Source organism: Chanos chanos, chromosome 1 (assembly GCF_902362185.1).
Source record: "Chanos chanos chromosome 1, fChaCha1.1, whole genome shotgun sequence".
Taxonomy (NCBI): domain Eukaryota; kingdom Metazoa; phylum Chordata; class Actinopteri; order Gonorynchiformes; family Chanidae; genus Chanos; species Chanos chanos.
The window spans coordinates 49,443,794-49,466,958 of record NC_044495.1 but is presented as its reverse complement, the minus strand read 5'-3'; the positions used below and the strand labels follow the sequence as shown (position 1 = coordinate 49,466,958).

General features: G+C 40.7%; 1 protein-coding gene across 1 annotated transcript in view; it reads right to left on the bottom strand.

Annotated features, from left to right (window-relative positions):
* Positions 1-6,032: 6,032 nt before the first annotated feature.
* The window catches only part of LOC115819191 (zinc finger SWIM domain-containing protein 6-like), a 26,510-nt gene continuing 9,377 nt past the window's right edge, over positions 6,033-23,165 (bottom strand). The window contains exons 2-15 of the mRNA XM_030782751.1: positions 17,429-17,785; positions 16,710-16,858; positions 15,778-15,928; positions 14,157-14,336; positions 13,369-13,542; positions 12,721-12,867; positions 12,072-12,199; positions 10,935-10,985; positions 10,318-10,543; positions 8,563-8,698; positions 7,780-7,937; positions 7,323-7,486; positions 7,065-7,146; positions 6,033-6,904 (exon numbers count right to left, since the gene is read on the bottom strand). Of these exons, the coding sequence (XP_030638611.1) occupies positions 6,033-6,904; positions 7,065-7,146; positions 7,323-7,486; positions 7,780-7,937; positions 8,563-8,698; positions 10,318-10,543; positions 10,935-10,985; positions 12,072-12,199; positions 12,721-12,867; positions 13,369-13,542; positions 14,157-14,336; positions 15,778-15,928; positions 16,710-16,858; positions 17,429-17,785 (2,975 nt within the window). The remainder of the gene's footprint in view (positions 6,905-7,064; positions 7,147-7,322; positions 7,487-7,779; positions 7,938-8,562; positions 8,699-10,317; positions 10,544-10,934; positions 10,986-12,071; positions 12,200-12,720; positions 12,868-13,368; positions 13,543-14,156; positions 14,337-15,777; positions 15,929-16,709; positions 16,859-17,428; positions 17,786-23,165) is intronic.

Below are 23,165 nucleotides of genomic sequence, written 5' to 3'. Positions count from 1 at the left end.
ATACAAATCTGCTACACTCTGAAACTTTTTTGAATACAGCTTTCCATGAGTAACTGTATTTTAAAAATAATCTTTCATGTACCATGATTTCCTTAGCAGTGCAGGATTTATTTTAATGGTTCCATTAAAAGTTCCATATACAGCATAAAAAAGTGTGATGTCACACTCAAAGGTCTGCAGTAAAGAGTAAGATAGCATTTTCATTTTTTCTCATGTACTGATATTTATACAGAATTATATATTCAAAAAATGTTAAATGAAATTTGAACTATTTTCTTCTTTCCTGACAATGACTAATTTTTTTCAAACCAATTCTGGGTTTATTTGAGCTCATTATTGATATATTGATTTTATTTTAGTCCATATTACATAACATTTTAAACATTTCGCAATGTTTGATCTCCTTAAAGGGAATAGTATTTTGTAAGATTGTGTGTTTAAGGTTACCTGGAATCAAACAAATTAAATAATTTCTTCCCTCAGATAATTTGCCTTCTTTTCAGTCCTTTCAAGTGTTACTCGTTCCTTGAGGTGTGTTTTTCAACAGGTTTAATCGTCTGTTTCACTGACAAAACTATTATGAGTGAAACTGGAGCAGTTAGTGTGCGACGTTTCAAAAGGATCATGTTAAATTCTGCACTAGCACAAACGTCTAAATGTCATTTTATAAAAGTTGCAATGCTGACAGCAAGCTTTGAGTAATTGCTACAGATTCTTTCGTGTGACCTTAACTAACTCTCTATTCTATGATTTGAAATCATAATCTAGATTATTGTTGTAAAGATCATGCTTTCGTTTTAACGACCCACCTTCAGTTACGCCCGTCACCTTGTGATACTCCCATTGTTATTGCTTAAATGGAACCCTCGATTCTCAGTGCTCTCTGCGTGTCCGAGGTCAAAACTCGTGCGCATGCGTCTCTTATCTTGCGTATATGGTTTAAAAATTAAAATGTTACATATAGACTACCGGTCACAGTAATCAACATTACAATCCCGACCACATCATTTGTATTCCACGCTCTGTATTGCTAATGCAGTAGCGTAATACTGCCCTCTCCCGTTTCAATAAGCACGCAGAGAACTGAAAACAAAGTCAAATTTATCCTGTTGACACATGATTTTCATTTAATGTTTTCCCAAGAGCACACCTGTGATGCAGATTAAGTGTGATTCTAGTGGTTTAGTTCCAGTCTTTAGTGTATGGTAGAGTGATGTTTCCCTTCAGGACAACTGCGTGTATGAACCCTGATGTGTTCCCGCTGGAAAAGCCCCTTCCCTAATGAGATGGCTTTTGCTTTCGGAGTTTCAATTCCTCCATTTCCGTGGGTAGGCCTACAACATTTGATCCAGAAATGTTTGAAGTTTGAATTTTTAGTAGTGGATATGTAATAGTGTCCAATTTCAACACGGTAGTAGAACTGTATTTCTTTCTTCTGGGTTATCTGTTAGACGTTTAGAGATAGCCAGCGAATTACTCTAAGCAACATAATAGGGACTCGGGTTTAGTCAGGAAAGTAGTGTGACTTGTACAATGCCTCCAGATCGACCTAGCAGAGTGTCTATCCTTAGAAAAATCACTGTAATGTGAATATTATTCAACAGAATATGAAACCGTCTATTATCGATATTGATACTGAAAACTGTGAGTTAACACAGAGTAGCTGTCTCCAGGTCTAAATGGACGGTTGCAATATTTGTAGGGGAAAGATGAAAGATGGTAGTCCACGAGAAATATTGAAGCGATAGTCCTCTAATTATACATAAAACTGGTCAAGTGATATTATAATGTTTGAAATTGGACAAGTATTCAGAATTTATAGTATGGACTGCTAACAGCGGTTGGGAGAATTGGACTCGTGACATTTATGTTAGGCCAGGGTGTTAATCAAAAACACTGAGAGTTACAGCCGCCGGATGCGAATGTGCCTTCTCAAGTACGGGCTGTGCAAAATGAAATGAGACTCATTTTGAATCCGCGGTTATTACTCATTAATCTTCCCAAATTTGTGCAGTATCTTTGGATGCAAAAAGGAGGCAGAGTTTTAGAAATTTAACAAGGTCAAATTTTACCGTGTCATTGGTCTACCAGTGTATTTGCTCCTATAGATCGAATGCAAACGTTTAAGTTCTGCGGGGCGCTTGATTGCAAGACTTACAGTATTGTGTATGCTTACGTGATCTGAATACATTCATGCATTTAACATCGTGAACTCTTTCAGAGCGGGACAAGTGAGACAGAAAAACTTCTCACTCCTGAGGAAATACACATTAAAGGTGTTTTGTCAAATTGTGCTTTTTTTGGTAGTCATCACAGGTAGACCTTAATTTAAATAAAATATTCTCTTTAATTATCCAATACCTGTTGGGCAATCTAGACCATATTCAGAGGATAATCAACCCCCTGTGCATTCCTTAGAATTGACCACGATGAGATGCCTGTTTATATGTGAGACTATAGATTTCAATCAGACTGTGTTTGAACACGTAAGTAAAGGCCTGTCCGTCCAAAACGTGAGACTTAACTTGAACTGTAACTCAAAGACTTGAGACTTGTCAAGAACGTATGTAAAATGACGCGAAAAATCTCTGCATGACAGTATTGAGAACCGCTTTAACCTAATTGTAGAAGTCTCGCTGCAATAAAATGACTCCTTGTCTGGACTCAGACCCGCTGACCAAGAGACGACGTTTTCTTCTCAAGCGAAGAGGTTGCAGCAAGTGGTCCGTGAAATAATTGAGGGCAATCTTCAGATTAAATTTTAAACTCACTCTCTCTCTCGCACTCTCTGTACCCATGAAAAATGCAAAGATATGTCTTAATCAGACTTGTCATCAGTCTCCCTAGGCTCGCGAGGTCAGACAATAAATGACCAGCATTAATCACCTGGACAGAGAGCGATTAGCTTAGCAGAGGCAGCAGCGGCATTAATTTGCATTTAATCAGGTACCTCATGGTTCACGAGGCTGAAAAATGGGATGCTAGCGGGAGAGAGTGAGAGAGAGAGAGAGAGCAAGCAAATCTTGGTATTTCGTGGTAAGGCAAGACTATGAATACTAGTACAAAAGTACAAAACTATGAATAAAAAGCCCTGTGTTATGTATGCGAATGCATGCTCGTGTGTGTGTGTGTTATCACGAACATATTACGGTAATCATAAGTTAAAATATTGCATAAAATATTGTAATACTTTACGACCAGTTTTTGATTGTGTGTTAGCAGTGCTTTATAGATTATGATGTACTATCTACATATACATAAGGGAGAATATACACATTGTTTCACAAACATATTTCATCACTATTTTAATGCATAGGAGGGATAACACAATTATGTAAAAAAAAGAATTTTAATCAAAACAAATTATTGACTCATTAACAAGATTACAAAAACAGTGACTGGAGTACAGAAATAAACTGATACCGATGTATCAAATTTCAGTTCTAACTTCATATGCATGTGTACATGGGCTGAAATCTACAAACCTTTCACGTGTCATAAATAAATACACTGAAAAAAAAAAAACTATATATACCTGACTCCCATAAACAAAACAAAAACACAATAGAAGAATAAGCCCCAGCATTCATGAGGCAGTTCTGAGAAAGAAAGAAGGAAAGAGAGAGAGAGAGAGACACACACACTGCACAACCTGTTGCAGCAAGTACAGAGAATAGAATATCACACAAACACTCAGTGAAAAGCAAATAAAACAAAAAGTAAGTACAACTCAAGTTACTTTGTCATTTAACACTAATTACGACATGTTTGGTAGTTAGAATTCCAGTTTGGTTAATTTTAAGCATTAAGAGGCAGCTTTATCTCAAAGAATACTTAAGAATAGACATAAATAAGACTATCAACTGACTATAAACAAATAAATAAAAGATCATTCTCTCTTTCAGAAAAAAAAAGAACAGTCGGATGTACACAACGTCTCTCTAAACATCAAGTGCTGAACTGATACTCCTTTAATTTTTTTTCCCAGAATAATGATGACATTCTCATAACAACATACCATAAGCAGGATGTAGTATTACGATAGTACTGACATCCATATTTGCAGAGTTTGATAAGACATCACAATGAGTTCTCTGAAATCAGAACCGTAGACGGACAGACGTAGGCCAGAATTTCTCCGTCCATTCCTACAAGGACCACCGCTGTAAACAGCATCTGCAGACCCTACTCTCACAACTGAGAATTCAGTAATGGATACATAATCAGTTAAATTGAAGTGTGCAAGACAGACTGGATTTCAACAGAAACGGTTTTAGGCAAAGGTCCTGACAAGAAAGAAGATAAAGAATACTAATGCTGAAAACACTGATTGGAGGCGGGGGGTCGATTTCAAAAATATAAAATGCTTCCTTCCCTCTATCAACATTTGTTAGACTTTTGACGTTGCGATACAATTATCACAGAGCTCGGCGTCTGAAACAGTGAACATCTTTTCAGGATAAAAATCCAATGTTTTACCGTTTCCCTACAAACCTGAGTGCTATACAGTGTTGCGCTGATTACCTCTGGCCCGTGAAAGGTATCCTGCATCTTGTTAAAGAGCTTACTTGGCAAGGTGAGTCTTAGTTCTTCAGGTAAGAAGAAAAAAAAAAGCTACTACTGTTTCAAGTAATTCACATCACATACGATATTTCATATAAATCAGTTCACATAGATTTTGTTTTACTTTCACATTCTAAACCTACTCTATACACATCTTTACAGTACAAGAATGGGAGACTTCTTTTTTTTTTTTCCTCTTTATATTGTTACAATTTTACCATTGTGTCCCTTAACAGTGGCAGTTTCCCTGAGAAGGAAGGTGAATGGCTGCTTCAGTCCACACAAACATTTAAAGCATTGATATTGGCTGACCTTTAATGTTGCATTGTAACACTGTATCCTGCTACCATATCAGTATAGACCTTATTCATAAGCCAATACGCTCAAGCAAGGGAATTTCTGTATCTTTAAAATTCTTTTTCGAGCAGCTTCACAAAAAATCAAATGAATGAGAAGTTATTACCATAATAACTATATGAGTCAGCTAAAGCTTTGCCTGTATAGAGCTGGCTCTGGAAGTATTAACCTGGTAAACAGTGTTTCAGTAAAAAATAAAACAAAACAAAACTATGTTTCTGGGAGATTTTCATACTGATAGTTATGGAGGGTTTCCATAATATTCTAAATGGAATTGCTCTTATTTCTGTGTGCCAGAACTTTTCAGTCTTAAGATAAAACCTTCTGGTTAGACTAAAATAAACACATCTATGATAAAAAGCTGTTTGGTAAAAGGGAGCAGGAAAGAATAAATGTCATGAATTGAGCTCTGCCTTGCCCTCTGATGCATTCTGTAGGTAGTATATACTGTATATAAGACGTAAAATGTATAGAACAGAGCCGGTTTACTCTGCACATATAGAGAATATATACTCTCTTCACACATATTCTCTGCTTTACTTGTGATGAGGCATTTGCTAAAAGCATACCAAGTGTCTGCTGACAAATCGAAGGATGGAAAAGCAGCGGCTTAAGTGCGACTAAAAAATCATTTAGGGTTTAACATGAAACCGTGGAGTGTTATTACCCTCAGACTGAGGTGCTCTGCGATAGAATTTAAAGCCACATCCTTTTGAGGCAACGACGCGTTTTAAGAGGTGAACTACTCTACACGGGCCTTTGCCACATTACACTCAGGAATAATTAACCACATGATAATAATAATAATAATAATAATAATGAACTATAACAATATTCCTCTCCCAAAATAAATGGGCAATTTTCACATCACACACACACACACACACGCACACACCCACAAACAAAAGTTCTGTACAGATAATATTAATAAAAATGAAAAATCACATTAACTATGACAGAAAAGAGATGACAACATTAACAGTAATACAGAGCGGGGTTTTTTGTTTCTTCATTTCGTCTCTTTTGTCTATCAGTTAATAATAATTTAAAGGCTGCGTGTACAAAAAGAAAAAAAAAAAAAGAAAGGAAAAGGACGTTAGTCTGAAATGGGTTCAACCAAACCTCTCTCGGACCAGCATCATGAGTTTCTTCTTGCCCTTGTAGATCTGTTTCAGGTTGTCGATGAACTGGCTGAATTGAAGGTGTCCGTCGGGAGCCATGAGAAAAGTCTCGCGCGCTTTGCTGAGGAACTCGATGAATTCGCCGTAGTGACGCGGACTGATGTGCGTGAGCCTGGAGTGCGTGGTGTTGATGTACGCGCCAATGGTGGCGTCCAGCAGCTGTCTGAGCGGGGCTTTGTCAAGGGACGTCAACTTACCGGCCGCCGTCCTGCTCGTCCGCAAACCCACCAGCCCCGGGCCGACTGTGCTGGGTGTGCACCTGCGCAACACGTCCGACAACACGGTGGCGCACTTCACACTCTTCACCACTAGGGGGACAACGGCAGCTAGCTCGTTTTTTCCCAGTGTTTGGCTGAGGGCGCATGCCCAGAGTACGTCGTTGATGGCTGGGTGTGTATCCTGGTTGTAGCCCAGACTCAGGTGGCTGAGGGCCAGCGTAGCCAGCTTGTAGGCACGTGTAGGGTAGCCACGGTGCTCCATGTAGCGGGCGATAGCGAAGAGCTGCGTGTACGTCATACCGGTGGCGGCGCCATCTAGCACGATCTGGTAGGCCGTCTCGAACGCCACGTGGTCTTTCTCGCAGAGCGTGAGAGCGGACAGAGCGCAGTTCTGAGGGTCCTTCATGGCACACTGCAGAGCGAGTGTTCGGGCACTAGTGGCCAGGCTCTCTCTCTGGTGCCCGTCCAGGTGCAGACGGACCACCGTGCTGTTGGCCATCACGGTGGACGCCACAATGCTAGTGGCCTCAGTAGGGGTGAAGAGGGTGTACCAATTCTGCATGATGCTGTCTAGTGCATACACACCTGCAAATAAAGAGGAGACAAACACACACGCACAAACACACACACACACACACACACACACAGGAGTTAGTGCTGGACTCCTTTGGTCAATCCATCTGTTGAATTAGAACTGAATTTAAGTTGCCTTGAACTGAGGACTGGAGAGAGTTATTACACTTACCCACTTCGGTGGCACAAGTAACTAGCCATCGTACCATCTCCCGTCTTCGCCAGTTCAGTGTGGACAACGTCATTCTCATCACCTGGAAAAAACACGGACACGAGCGGAAGGACAAAACATGGGATGGAGAGACGAGTGAGAGAGATTTAAAACGGATCATAAAAGCTCGATTTAATGTGCGCAGATTTTCATTCATTTTTATCCCAATACATGCTATCACAAGCTAATACTGACTGAATAATGTCATTTTTAAGTTACCTGCAGACCCAGTTCTAGAGACACCTTGAGTAGAGTAATGTCTGGTAGGTTGTCCATTAGCGTGGCAATTTTAAAGGCGTCTTGTGCCAGTTTGAAGATATGAGAGGAAGAGTGGATACTCTTTTGGATGGACTGTAATACTGTTTCAAGTCTCCCACCATCACCTGAAACCAACACCAACAACCATGAAGAACATATAAGACCCTCAACTTTGTCCAGACTCTGCAGAGATAGAGCTTAGTCTTATGGAAACAAATGACTCCGGTTGTAAAACAATAAATGTGAACCCGTTTGATGATCGTGAATATCAGGAAGCAGTGCAAAGTCATTTTGTAGGAGACAGTATGAGTAATTGGAGCTTCTGGTGGTGTGTTGTGTTGGCTACAGAAGAGACACCAGGCTTAATAACGTCAGGGGAACATGAACTTAATGAGTTTATGAGGGCTTGTTGACAAACCTTTGGCTGCAGTCAGCATTGTAGAGGCCAGCTCACACTGCTGAGACTCGACGTGACTGAGGGTGAACCAGCGAGGATAGCGGTTGGTAACCACAGAAACAATGTGGTGGGAGTGGGACAGGTCACCTGAGGTTGCCATGGACTCCAGTACCGGTAACCTGGAAACGAGGCGGTGGGGTTTATACTAACATCAACAGTCGTCTCTGTATTGTCTAGTCTAGATCCTCCACTTTTGTCATAAATGCACGAGTGACATCAAGCATACATACACACCCAACCATGCGCGGCCACAAAATCAAATACACACACATAGGTGACCGCACTGAAACACGCACCCACTGCATTTAAACACCCTAGTGTTGCACAGGGGTGGTAAGTAACAGGGTAGAAGTGCTTTAGTGTGACAAGTACAACATGAGCAAAGAAGTTATATACTTTTTACACCAATACAACCTGTCAACAACTGTCCTTACTTGTTTCGTTTAGCGCGGTCATAGTCACTTACACATTTGACTCAAGGTTTTTTTGTTTTTTTCTTAACGGGTGATTGTACTTTTACTAAAGTCATCCTCTTTACAGTTGTATCTTTGCTTTAACTAAACTATAACATTTGAATACTTTTATCACCCTGGTATTGCACAAAATGAATTAACAGTATATAAATGAGTAGCTATACATATATTGTTGTTTTACCTGTCACACACACAGGTAACTCTGTATCATATAAACACAAATGTTAAGCTTAACATCACAGTGAAGTCTGTAACTATAAGAAATACTCACCGCATTGCTCTAAGTGCAACTTTGTAAGCCAGATCAGCATCATGAGGTAGCAGACAGGTGAAGAGATACCTAGCAAATGTGTGCATAGGTACACTCTCTCTGTAAACAATTTCTCCAAGACCACTGTATGGTCCACCTAAAAAATAAGCAAGAGCTTATTTGAGGGGTTTAAAGTAGCTTTGGTTGCATTTTGAAAGCTTACAGGGTGTTCAACCAGCCACTAATTAGTACATGTGGCACACTGAGCTTTGAACCATTCAGTTACACAGTATATAGAACTAAAAATAGCAGAGGAGGAGACTGAGAGACTGGACCTCAAAGTCCAGCACATAACTTAAATTTTAACTCTGACCGATATAGACGACTTCAGTTATTTCAGTGGGTTGACAAGGAAGAAAATTTAATTAAAATGTGGCTTGTGAAGTACTTTTTATGAGGTGTGAGTGTGTATGTGTGTGTTTTGGTTTTACCAAAAAAAAAACAAACCATGGGAACCACATGTCCTCAGAAGGTAGTGAAAATCTAGAAAAAGCTAAACATCGTAACTTCATCATTTTGCATGTCCCCACAAGGTAAAATGCTTTTGAAACAAAGGATAATCTTGATATTTTCAAAACAAAGCGTCAAAATATTTCTTGTTTAAGCCCATTTACATGAATATCAATAGCGAGTCCATGTCAGTGGGGTAATCTTTTACACATGTGCGGTGTGTGTGTTTTATTTGCACACATGGCCCGTACCCTTCCCCTTGATTCCAAAATAGATCATACATGCTCGATCTATGTTTTCCATATGGGTAATATTAAAAGTTATTTTTGTCTGGTCTCTCTACCAAAACCTCAACATCATCGCATATGGGCTGCAGTCATAGACTTATTATATTAGAGGCTTCTGCTGCAGTTTGGCTTGGATCATGACCAGGCCAAAAATGTATATTCTCTACTGTACAGAAGGCTGATCTCCAGAAGGAGAGGCGGTGTTTAACCAATGGGTGGGACCAGAGGCCTGTGTAGCTCTTTGAGTTAGGCCAACTCTATCATCCCCAACCCATGCATTGACCCCATGTATGTTTCCAACACTCTCAGGAGAGGAGAGAGGGCTTGGAATGTTATTTTTCAGGCTTAGACAGAGGAATAAAGGTGGAGCGCTAGAAAATATACAGTGTGTAATATGTGACAAAAACAAAATGAAAAACAAACAAACAAACAAACAAAACGACAAAAATTAAAAAACATGGGTACCTTGGTGTCTTAGACGAGCGAGGTAGCTTTGAGAGCACATCATGATGTCGACGAAAAAGAATGAATTTTTCACCTTAATGACCTTTAACTCAAAACTGTCGATCCACAGCACATCCTCGCCTGTTCATAACCTCAGAGGATGGCTATTTTTAGGCGTTTTTTTCTGTAGATCTGATGTAACCTGCTCTGAGCTCATTAACGTACAGATTGAAGTGGAATGACGGCTGAAAGTGTCATTTCAGGACTACCTATAATCCACTGGGATATGTATTTATAATTTTACTTGAGATGCTCTTGAGAGAATGCTCCTTTATCTGGGCAAAATTTATCCAAACAATTTTTAGTGAGGACATGAGTTTTTCTCCATGTTAAAAATAAACCAACAACATATAACTACTGAATGATGTGTTTTAGTTGTACCATGAAATATTCGGACATATACTAAAGGATTCACTAAACTAATCCAACACCTTGAAGGTAAAAAAAAAAAAACACACATGAGATGTTGCCTGACCTTCTAGTAAGAGTTGTGCTTGCTTGCGGAAGATCTGGACCAGCGTGTCGTTCAGCTGGAGCTCCTGCAGCTTGGTAATGAGCTGCTCCTCACTGCGACACAGCTTCTCCTGGGCGTACAGTCCGTCGGGCATGATCCTCTGCTGCCCAAGACCCATCAGTGCAACCTCCAGCGCCAACGTCAGGCACGACTCGCCCTCCTCCAGCAGCCTCTGCACCTCCGCAGGCTTCCCCCCACCGCCAGCATCTGTGAGAGGCATCAAAACAGGCTTAACTGCTGCAGTGTCGTTTAAAGTGAGTTAGCTTACGTTGTCCTCCGCGCGTACCCACGGGGTCAAACATTAGAGAGTAAAACTAACATCAGTGCAGCGCGTGTCTGTATTCTTAAATTCAAAATGCAGGGGAAAAATCCGAAGAGTTTTGCTAGCCTTATTTTTTGACTGTTGTTACCAACGTATGTGAACCAGGACCAGGACTTCAGGACAAGACTTGGCTTGTTCGTCTGCACGGTGGTTTCATGGTGATACGTTCATTACCTTTTGCTTTAAATTTATTCTGCTTTAGTTTTAGTTTATGTCACTAGTTCACACACACACACACACACACACACACACACACACACACATGCGTCAGGGACACACAGGCCTTACATTCAGATCTTTCCAAACACTGTCATGCAAAACTCTACTTTCAGTAAACATTTTCAGTAACCATTTCACTTTCTATGTAATTTAAGGGATCCTTCTGAATAATTCTACTATATATTTGTAAACAGAATGAAAAATATGATAAAAATTTAGTGATGTTTCATCTATATTGCTTGCAGGTGATCGTATAACCTTATTTATTGGTAGCCACGTGTACACTATACAAAAATTACACTTGAAATTTACCCCTCACCAAAATGGTGATATTTCATAAGAAGGATGTTTTCTAGAGCTCCGAGACTCAGAGATATTAATCATTCTGGGGTTTTTTAGGTTTTTTTTCTAAATTCTCTTATTAATTATTTACTACTAGCAAATGTTGCAAAAAGAGTGATGTTTTTTTAGAAAGGAGTCTTGACCGAGAAAGACACCAATACCCTCTGGCTGACTAGCTTCCCTGAGGAAACTCTCAAACCCAAACTAATACAGGAAATCAACTCTTAATCTGCTGTTGGCCCCTCACTGGTTTCAGTACTGGCTACACAGCACAGGTTGTCATGGTCACTCTTAAAGCAAACAGCATTAAAATCTGGACAAACTTTGCGATGGACTGATAATGTATCTGAGGGTCAGTTTCTGCGCCGGCTGCAAAAACATGCGCGGTCCATTTCACCAGTAGGTGAAGTAAACGAGTGTGTGATTGAGAAGAAGTGAACCACAGATTAACCGTGAAAGTCGATCTTTGGACGCATTTTGCTTTAGATCTCTGTACAGATGGACTGTGTTAGCGCCTTCTCCACCACCGAAGGTCGTTCGGAGGTCAGAGGAGCACGGGGCCTCTGACAGTTTGCTGTGGAGAAGCGTTTAAACGCAACATGGAGGGGCTATAGAGACCAGCTAACCTGCTGAGTCTATCTGATTGTACAAAACCTGCATCGCCTGTACTCTCGTCCACCCAAAAATTAAAAAAAAAAAACAAAAAAACAAAACTGAGAGAGAAGTGTACTGGATATATTGTAGAAGATGAGAAATAAAGAGAGTTGAAAATAAGGGTATTTTTAAATAAGGGTCAGCTGTTAGCTGGAAAAGTACCTGATGAGTGGCCGGCTGTGGCGGACTCCTGTCCCATTTGACCACCCTCTGTCAGGGTACTGAAGAGAGTTCCTATGGGGTCCAGTGGATGCCCCACCCACCCCTCCATGTTTGTGATGGATGTCACCCCCTTCTGAAGCAGCTCTGCAAGAAAAAACAAACAAACAAACAAACATGAAGAAAAAATAATCTCCTGTTTATACTCTGAGATGAGAGAGAGCCATTCCACGGGTTTGTTTAATCATGAGCTGCCATTGCTGGGATAGATAAGCCTTTCACAACATCCAGATTTTTAGCAGATTTAATGATGTTCAAGTTAAACTTCACCCAACGTTTTTCAGCGGCACAGCTTTTCATTACAGACATCAATTTCACGTCTCACTCCAACACACATTCTTCAGTTCCTAAATTAGACTGTCAAACAGGGCCCGTGTGGAAGAGTCAGTCCACCATCAGTTAGTCTAGTGTACTGATCCTTAACTCTGGAGCCTTGGTCGAGTCAGTATGAATGATGCTCTGAGGACAGACTGACCAAAAAACATATTTACCTCTAACTTTAACCTTCACCTCTAACCTTAAAACTTCACTTAAAATATCTCCGCCCTAGAGAAGCGACTTTTTTGATACCGCAGGGGCGTAAATCAGCGGAGTTATCCGAGCCAGACCTTTCCTGTGCCTGCGGAAATGCTCCAGCTGCCTCTGCTGCTGCATGCGCAGCGTGTTAACTATGGCCACAGCCAAACGCAGAGCCTCTCTGGGATAACCGTGCGACCGCAGTGCATCAACCCTGGCACAGGCTGTGGGAACATGCTCTGGGAAAAAAAAAGAGAGAAAGAGAGAGGACGAAAAGTTACCACAGGGGTACCACTGGCAAGTTTTGTTTTTTTGTTTTTTTTCTTCCTTTTGAGAAGACAAGCTATATGAAAAGGAAAAGAGAAGAAGAGAGAGAGGGAGAGAGAGAGAGAGGGCGAGAGAGAGAGAGAGAGAGAGAGAGAGAGAGAGAGAAAGAGAGAGAGAGGAAAAAGAAAAATGTCACCACAATGGTTGCCAATGACATCAAGGTATTTCTTCTTTTTGGGAAGGCAAACAACATAAGAATTGTGAAAAAGAGAAAGAGAAAGAAGGAGTAAAAGTCACCACAGGGGTACGACCAACTTTGTTTTTAGAGGGCTATTTATATGAAAACTGTGAGAGGGAGCGAAAGAGAGAGAGAGAGAGAGAGAGAGCGAGAAAAGGAAGTGAACGAAAGAATTCATTATGCTAATCTCTCAGTCAAGTCATGCAAGACATCTTCCCATCCATTCGGAACTTACCGTGCCACATTGGCCAACCACGTGAGTCGAAGAGGGAGCTTTCGGCGTTGTCGTGGTAACGGCAGTTTGTGTAGAGGTCACTGTTGATAATGTGCTGTAAGTGGCTGTCGTGCCAATGGAGATCGCAGGCCTCAATGGCCCGTGTGAACACTGTCCGGTGAGGCTGTGCGGCGTCTGAGAGAGAGAGAGAGAGAGAGGGGAGTTAGAGCCAGCAGAACATTCCGGATCATGCCCTCAGCGATCTAGCTAAGCATGTCATCTGAGTGAAACTGCCTGAAGCTTCAAAGTGTGGGGGCTAACAGAAAATAAGTTTTGTTTGTTTTTCTTTTTTTTTTTTTTCATGCGTGACGGCAGTTGCTTGAGGTTTCCTTAAAGAGGTTCTTTTCATGGTTTTCTAGACCTTTCTATACATAGAAAAGGGAAAAAATCTTCAAAACAAGCTGTATGTGTGAAATTAGAAGGAGTATCTCTCTGTGGGATGAAAGGATTAATAACAGACCAACAGTGGTCCACTGGATGTTTTGATGTTAAATTGCAAAGTTAAATTAAAGGAGTAAGATTGAATCCTACCATTTCTATCATTGTGAGCACTTCAAGTTAATCCTGAAAACTATCAAATTATATTATTTATGTCTCGACTGACAATATTGTTGAGTGGCCCAGTAACCTCACAGATTTTTTTTTAAACAGCAGAACGCCCTTGGCAAAATTTGAATCCAAGCCTCATGCCATTATCGAAATAAGGAGGAATTGTTGTTTTCCTCATGGCTTTTCACTCGGCCTCTCACCTCGGTTAGCATGGGCACCCTGGGCCAGAGGGTTGGTCAGATTGGGCAGCTCGTTACCATGGTTACCATCCTCCCAGGGGCAGACGTCCACGCAATTCCACTTCCTCAGCTGTCTGAGCCAACAATTCTTCTGCTCCGGCTTACAGTGAGGGTTAAGAACAACACACATCCACAGTGCTCCTGGACACATGAACGAACGAACGAACACACACACACACACATACACACACATACACACACACACACACACACAAATACATTCTTCAAACTCATGACTTGTGGAGGGCTGGAAAGAACTCAGATATTCACCCTCAAAACAGCATATATTAAACACTAAAACTAATCATGTGCTGAATGCATAACCATGACCAATGTTGTCAATTTTCTGTGAAATTCAAACTTGGGTTAAATGTGTTCGCAGCTCATTTAATACATATTTGTGTGTGTGTGTGTGTGTGTGTGTGTGTGCGCGTGTGTATGTGTGTGTGTATGTGTGTGTCTGTGTGTGTGTCTATGAGAAGTATATATATAGAAAGGAGAGGAAATAGGTGTGGCAAAGAAAAGCCAGAGAAGGGGAGAGAGTGAGGAGGTGAGGAGGATGGAAAAGTAGGGACCGGGGAGCAAGTTAATGAAGGAGAAAGGTCTCAGCAAACAGAAGACTGACAGGAACACTGAGTCTGAAAAAGACTGGGAAGAACAGCAGTATGGTAGTGGTAGTGTGAGGTTTCACTGTCTGCGTTCAGGAGAATTACAGAGGAGTAAATGAAGGGGAGAGAGAGAGAGAGAGAGAGAGAGAGAGAGAGAGAGAGAGAGAGACAAAAGAAGAAAAGAGACTGCATTTCTAGGACATTTCATGACATGATAAGGCATTTTCTGAGATTAAGTCTGATGTTTTCAACTTCAAAGCATCTTTTTTTTTGCTTTTTTTTTTTTGCAAAGCATATTTTCATTCCTTTCGGCAAAGGAAAAATCTGAGAGCGCTACTGATTCATAACTAGGCGGAAAAAAAAGGCAACAAAACAAAAACCGAAAACACACAGAGGCAAAAAAACTAGACAAAATGAAAACACAAACATGGCATGGAGACACTACACAGAGACCAAAAGTCAAAGAAAAAAAAAACACACACACAAAAAAAACAAAACACTGTCGCCACGGTAGCAGAGTCAAACTGATTCCAAAGGACTCCTGATTACAAGTAAACAACTGCTAATCCATGCAAAATCTCCTGCCTTGTTTGTTTATTTTTCCCAAACACTTGTTCAAGAGCTCTCAATTGCATGATTGCTATTGAGAGTCATTAGCAAGTGAAACAAATACATCATTAAACCAGGACATGTACCGCCAACACATTAATAAACAATAACAAAACAAAACAAACATGTTTGTTGTTCTCACACCTCTTCGCTATTGACAGTGTTAGAAACAGGGATGCCTGTGTCTCTTTTCCAGCCTGTAACTCAGCTAAGCGTAAACACATTCGGAATGAAGCGCTTAAGACTGCACCACAACATTCACTTTTTCGAACGTGGATGGCCCTCGTGTCATCCTCTAATGCCCTGTTTTGTATTAAGCCTGGCTGTGTTGGTGTTTTGTACGGTTTCTTTGGTTCGGTTCTCACCGAGCTCGTCCCACAGTTGCCGGTACTTATCGGTCATGGTGGTGCCCTGCTGTCTCCACAGGGCCAGGCGCGGGTCGGCCATGAACTCATCTGTGATGAGGGTGAGCATGCGCGCTCCGTTAGAGTCCCTCAGTCTGAGCATCTCTCTAACCTGTATCAGAGGACAGAGAGTAATAAAGCACTCTTTCTCAACCTGTCCCTATTATATGTATTATCTATGTATATACATCTCTCTAACCTGTATCAGAGGACAGAGAGCAATAAAGCACTCTTTCTCAACCTGTCCCTATTATATATATTATATATGTATATACATCTCTCTAACCTGTATCAGAGGACAGAGAGCAATAAAGCACTCTTTTTCAACCTGTCCCTATTATATATATTATATGTTATATGTATATATACACATCTCTCTAACCTGTATCAGAAGACAGAGAACAATAAAGCACTCTTTCTCAACCTGTCCCTATTGTATATATTATATAAGTATATACATCTCTCTAACCTGTATCAGAGGACAGAGAATGATAAAGCACTCTTTCTCAATCTGTCCCTATTATATACACATATACATCTGTATCTCTCTCTCTCTCTCTCTCTCTCATATAAATATATATATATATGCTTGAGTACTGGCACACATGATTCATGATTTGTTTAATTAATTTCTTTAATATAAGTCATTTCTGGGGAGTCTATATCACTTAAGTAATAACACGCAAATTAGTGCGTATTTAATAAGATCATACTCAATTGGAATAGATTGGAACTTACTGAAACAGCGTAAAATTCTTGGTTTTGCATGTATATTCCACTGGCAAAGTTTCTTTTATTTTTTTTTGTTTATTCACCTGAAGTACCTCCCCTTTAAAAGCTGAACTGACTTTACCAGAGTTTTGGAAGAAGATGAAAACAGGAGGAACATGTACCTTTGAGAAGAGGAGGTTCAGCTGTTTGCTGGAACCATGGTAGCCGCCTTGAGAGAGGAAGAGCTTGACTTGCTCTTGGACCTGTTCCTCGTCCAGGTGCCAGCAGTTCTCATCGTCCACACTGGCCCCTGCAGTAGGGTCTGGGGCACCTGAACCCCATCAGACAACACGATTAAACCCCTGGCTCTAAAAACCCCCGTCCTGCTATATTCTTAACCATTCCACACAAGCAGCAAATTCAACCACCGAAAACCTGATTTGATCTGAATGTTTTGAGTGTTTTGGTGAGTGGTATGCTACTTAAATCAAGGGTGCAGTCCAAAAACGCACAATGACTTTGTGTATTTGAAGGCTGGATAAAAACACCAGCTCCCCAGTTCCCCTCTTTGATATTCAGGGTAAAAAAAATAGTATTGTTCATTTCAACATTACGTGTCCAAATTACTAAAGGTTTAAGGATATGGTAAAGTTTTAATTACACCCAAATCAATGACATGAAAGTAACTGGTTAAAAAAATATCAATAACTTGATCATGCTATTGATTTAGCATGTGAGCATCTGACTAGAGGAGTTAGGAGATGGTAGTTTATAGCTTGCCCTCACTCTCAACTTCAAACATTCCTTCAGCTTCAAAGTTTCCTTTCCCTCTTTGAAGCATCTCCGTGAAGACCAGTCCCCTCCACCCACATGCACCGTAAAAACCTTCCAAGCATCTCACCGTGGACCTGGTTGATCTCGGAATTGAGAGACAGGATCTCGTCGGCCAGTTTCTGCGCGGTGGGGAGGACCTGCGTGTGGTGGACCGCGATGAGGTACTGCACAAACTTCTGTAGCTGGTCTCTGCTCATCTGCAGGAGCGTCTCCGAGATGGGCAGGTGCAGCTTGACCTGGTCCGGCCGCCGAACGCGGAACAGCGACAGCGCCACCACATGCGCGCAGTAGAAGATGTCCTTGTTACCGCAGCTGCATGTCACCGCCGTGATCTTGCAGCGATCGAAGCTGACCGCTACGTTGTAGGCATGCGCAGGTTCGGACGGCGTGGCTGGCTCGGTCACCGTGCCGCTCAAGTGAAAACCTTGACAGACGGAATAAATTAGACAAGTTACTCAGTGGTTATTGCTTCAACAGATTTAAAGAGCTTGAAACAGCAATATCTACTAAAAATTGTGATTGTGGCAGGACAAACTTGAGGAGATTATGGAAAGGGAGAAGCACGTGACATTCTAAGGACTCTGATTAGCTTAACTACACATATCGCATGATCTTTCTATTGGCACTAGTCGAAGCTGAAAAGCGAACAGTCTGGTCTGGAAGTGGAGGGCTTCCAAATGAATTGTTTTATGCCAGCTTTGGACACAAAGCAAGAACAGATTTTTATTGTTGAAAATAGACCCTGAGCTTCCCAAATGTGCTGTCAGAGACACTAAGGAAAAAGAGACGCCTGGGCTGTGTGTCTTTTTATATCACCACAACTGAGAGTGATTATGTCTCTCTTAGAAGTAAAAAACAATAGATAAACCCCTTTACAAAAAACATCTCTCTATTGTTTTGTATGGTTTCTTCTTTAAATGTCTGCTCCAGATGCTAACGTAAATGCTAACTCAGTATGTAAACAGTATACAATGAAAACAATAACAGATTCACGCTAGCTCTTATCGAGGGATTAGTTCGTGATAGGTTAGAATGAGTTAACAATAAGGACATCTATGTTTTGGCCTTAAAATCCCTTACTTGCACAGCCAAAGAGAAAACATCAATAATGGAGGCCTTCATTTGAATAATGTTTGATCTATCTCTGACTCGCTCTCTTCTCCAGTAGAGGGAATCACCAGTTTATTGCAGTTTTCATGATTGTTCTGACTTTCAGAACAGAAGAAAAATCTGCACAGCATTAAACCAAATGCTGACCTACCCATTCTGACACCAAAAGCCTGCATTATACGCCGTGTAGTCTGGACACGACTGTGTCGGACAAGAGTGACATATCACTGTGGTAACAGATGTGTAAACTCCTTTTTAAAATAGCTGCCTTTTCAAATAAAACAGTCAGTATCAAACCACAGTATCAAGCCTACTCTGAAAAGTCCTCATATTTCAGTTAACTCAATCATTGTGAGCCACACTGGAAGTAAGCTGTCTGATTTACTAAATTATTCAAGTAATACCTGCATGTCCATAGATATTTTTGGGTACGACCAGTCAGGCGAGTTCGATTTAAAAAAAAAACAAAAAAAAAAAACACACACACAATAGATTTAATAGAAATGTAACTTTTCGATGTAGAGGATTGCTTGTGAAAGGACGCCCTCTGTGACTAATGCTTTTATATAAATATATAAATATATATAAATATATAAATATATATATATATATATATATATATATATATATATATATATTCCTTCTGATTACAACCTTACATACCAATGTAAAGGAGAAGAATTCCCTTCCATTTTCATATCACATGATTTGTCATTACTGTAACAGAGAAGATAAATGATACAGAGAAATGCATACGGCTGCTACCTCAATTCATTATTATATAATGAAATTACTCTAACCAAATGTACTGTCTGTCACCCTGTGTGTTGCCTGTGTGCTTTTATCTAGCAGTGGGGAAACAGCTAATGATTGTGCTGCATTGCACTGAGCTGCAGGCATATGATGGATTTATATAATGCTTTCTGCTTCTAGAAACATCCATTTGAATGCATGTTGTGAAACGAGGTGACTGCTCAGAGAACCAAGTAGGTGATTAAGAATTTTGTTTTGTTTTGTTTTGTTTTTAATTTTATGTAAAAATTACGATGTTCGTGTCCTCATTTAAGAAATAATCATATAATTTTGTCTCCTTGTGCTGGAAGCCTTGCTTTCTGAAACTTTGTCGTAAAAAATTTATCAAAGCGGTCCATAAAAAACTGTAATACGTACACAAAAGGAGGGCTATTAGGAGGATGTGCTTGGTATAACGAGAGTTTGAAAGAGACAGAGTCAGCGTGAGATCATGCATATATTAATGAGGAGGCGGGGCAAAGGCGTTAATGTATTCATTTATACATTTATGAAAGAAACACTGCCTGAGCTGTATAATGCATTCATTAATGTGTTATCAAAGCACTGGAGCCCTTAATGCTGGTATACATGTAGAACATGAACATCAAAGGGCACACCACTTTGAAACATGGTGTTTGGAGACACAGGGATGGATAAATATTTAAAGTAGTGGGATGCTAAGGGAGGGTAGAGAAAAAAAAAGTTGCCAACACTGGATAGAAAACTGACCTAAAATAATTTGCTGTGTTTCAGAGCATTGAATTCTACGAGGTCACGCATCTAAATTTAAATTTCCGTTAGATTTCCTTTTAGGAAAGCTGAGACCTTAAAACAAAAGGCGGTGTTAAAACGTAAACACACGGAAAGACACTCTAGTTTTATCATTAGGAGATCATACCCTAGATTTAATGAGGGAAGCAGTACGGATAATACCCAATGGTTCGTCAAAAACTACAACAATACAAAGAAGAAATAAACAAAAACAAGTAAGCAAACAAACAAACAAAAAATCAGGAATTAAGGAAGTGGCAAATTTGGAATTTACAGAATGTTGTTTTAATTTATTTACTTCCAAAAATGCAAGTCAGTGCACAAGTCTCCCTCTCTAAATTTCTTGTATCTTTGTACACAGATTTCTCTCGTGAGTAAACAGGCTACTTAGAGCATTAGACTAGCTGGCACGTCACTTTTAAAAACCTCATATGCAACTTGATAAACTCCCGAGTTCCTCTTTTTTCCCCCCATTCTCTCTGACTAAAGGGCTTAGTGTTGTTCCTGTGAATGTCCAAGAGGCTAGTCATTCTCTCAAAGGAACAGGAGCAGTCATTTATAGGCCAGGCCTGAGAGTGGTGTTGCCCTAGAAACCTCTTGTGACCGCTTCTCTAAAATCACTCTTGGCTTAAGAGCAGCAGCAGACATGAACCCATGGGGGCCCCCCAGACCACCCAAACGCACAGGGGCCCACATCAAAGGTTTCCCCTAGATACCACTTCTGCCTTTGAAATAGAATGAGTGGCGATAAGCTCGCGAGGAGGAGTCGGTTCACTCTATACCAACTTCTCTATTTAAAAAAACAAACAAACAAAAAACGGGTATGGAGACCGAGACTGTAAACCTTTACAGCAAATCCACTTTACAAGATTCTCCTCAGCATTTTCCACGAGCATGGATTTCATAATAACAGATTCCACGGTTAAAACTGCTCTGATTCTCCAAAGCTATTCCAGTGCTGTGTCTGGTATGAAACGTATTCGTAAGGACAAAAAAGGGTCTTGTTGCACTTTCAGCATCTAAACAGAGCATTGTGGGTACTAGCCTAAACAGACAGAGATATCTGAGTCAATCTAGAAACAGATTAATTATCTTACTGTGTCCAATCTAAATTATTTTCTAACTCAAACCCTTGCCTTGTTCCCGGGTGAGGGGAGTTATTTCACTTTAAGAGTGTCCTCGAAATCTTATTTTAGAAGAGAGAATATGAAAAGCCACTCCGTTTCACCGTTATGTCACAGCACGAGTTGTGAAGAGATCTAAATGACAGTTCAGTATTGTTAAAGACAATACTCAGGGCTCATGTTAAAAAAAGCAAGTATAAGTTTCTTAAAATTTGTCTTCGCAATAATCCTCGTGTAAGATGATCCTGTTTTGAGAGTAAATGCACGCCGGATATCCCAAGATCTGATCCGTTCTTTCCATCGATATTTGACTCTGTCTGAAGGGAGTGATAAAGAGAGAAAGAGAGAGAGAGAGTGTGTGTGAGAGTGAGAGAGAGAGAGAGAGAGAGGCCCAGTGGTATCAGTGTCTATCTCTTTGATGATTAGCACCATATTTCATAAGACCCTCCTCAACTGGCCCACGTCCTTTTCTCAAGCAAGACCTGACGAAACCCGAGACTTCCTACGTTGATTAAGAGACGCCAAGTCTTTACGCGTGGCGGACTGAACCACTCGAGACGGCGCTCTTCAGTTAAACTGTGAATCGACACATTTCACCAGCATGGCATAAACCGAACCAGGCTGTAAACGTTAAGCAAGCCGTGAGCGGTTGAGGTCTCGTCTATATTTCTACTGTATGAGACATCTGTGGTCCTGTTTAGGACTACACATTAAATTAAGTAATAGTAAAAGACATCATTGTGGAGATCTTTTTTATTAGATCTCCCATTGTAATGTTTCCCAACACGCTCCTCAGGCACCCCTAGACGTTTCCTGTTCTGTTCGGGTCTCAACACGCCCTTATTTGTATAAACAAATAGTGACCAACTGTCAAGATCAGCTACGTCAGCAGGACTGGTTTGAGCTTAGAATAACACAAGAGAATGGAAATGCTGGAATTACCACGGAAACCGGTTTTAAGGAGCCACCATTCTACTCCAACACTGGACCCAAGACTTGTTTCCCAGCTCTCTAAGCTTCCATGTTATAAACGCCAAGTTTTAAAACGTTCCCAAAGCTGTGTAGAATTGGATGACAAAGACAACTGGCGACAGTGAAAACTGCTTAATCCCTTATATAACATAAAGCCAATGGCAGGAGAAAAGGGGAATGTGGCCTGCGATGGAACACCTACGTCCATGTGCGTTTTCTCAGGTTGCGTTTTCTCAGGTTGCCCTCCATCATCTCCTGTTACAGTCCCTCCTTGTTGCAGCTGTGTAGCTCTGTACATCCAACTGTCCATGCATGTGAAGACTTCTAAAGAACATATGGACTCTCTCCCTCGCTGGTGCCCACCAGAGCGGAGATATTCATGCCTTTGAATCCAGATCGAACCTGGATTCCATTTGGATCAGGTTACCATATAGCTTTGTTTAACGTTACTCTTACCAGAGAGCTTCCGGCTGCAGCCCATGATGGATCATTGATCTCAACTAGTTAGGGTAATGGTTATGGAAAGATGAGCGGAATCTAATTTACTCGGTTTACTTGATCTCCTGCCTTCACATTTGGGGTAAAATGTTCAATAAATTGGTAGAAAAAAGGGATAAGGAGCACTAGATGGAATGATATGATGGTTTTTATGCCATGGTGGCAAATGTAAAAGGATATAGGTGAAAATATGTTACAAGGTAAAAAGCTATATCCCAAAAGTTCATGTCTTTAGCAACCGAGCAAATGAATTTTTCATTATGTATATAGGACAAATAAGTCATAGTTATTAGGAGCAAATTTGCAGAACCTCTTCTTGATAAATGGAAAATGGAAACTTGGTCCCAGCTCAGAGTTAAGGCAAAACACAGGGAAGAGACGCATGCCACAGATGGAGAGGGGCAAGAAAGAGGGAGAGAGAGAGAGAGAGAGAAATTTTAGGGGTTGGCCTGGCTTTGAACAAAAAGTGTCTGTCTTGTGAATAGGCCAGCACACACTCTCATGTCTCACACATGCTTTCATTGCAGACACACACAC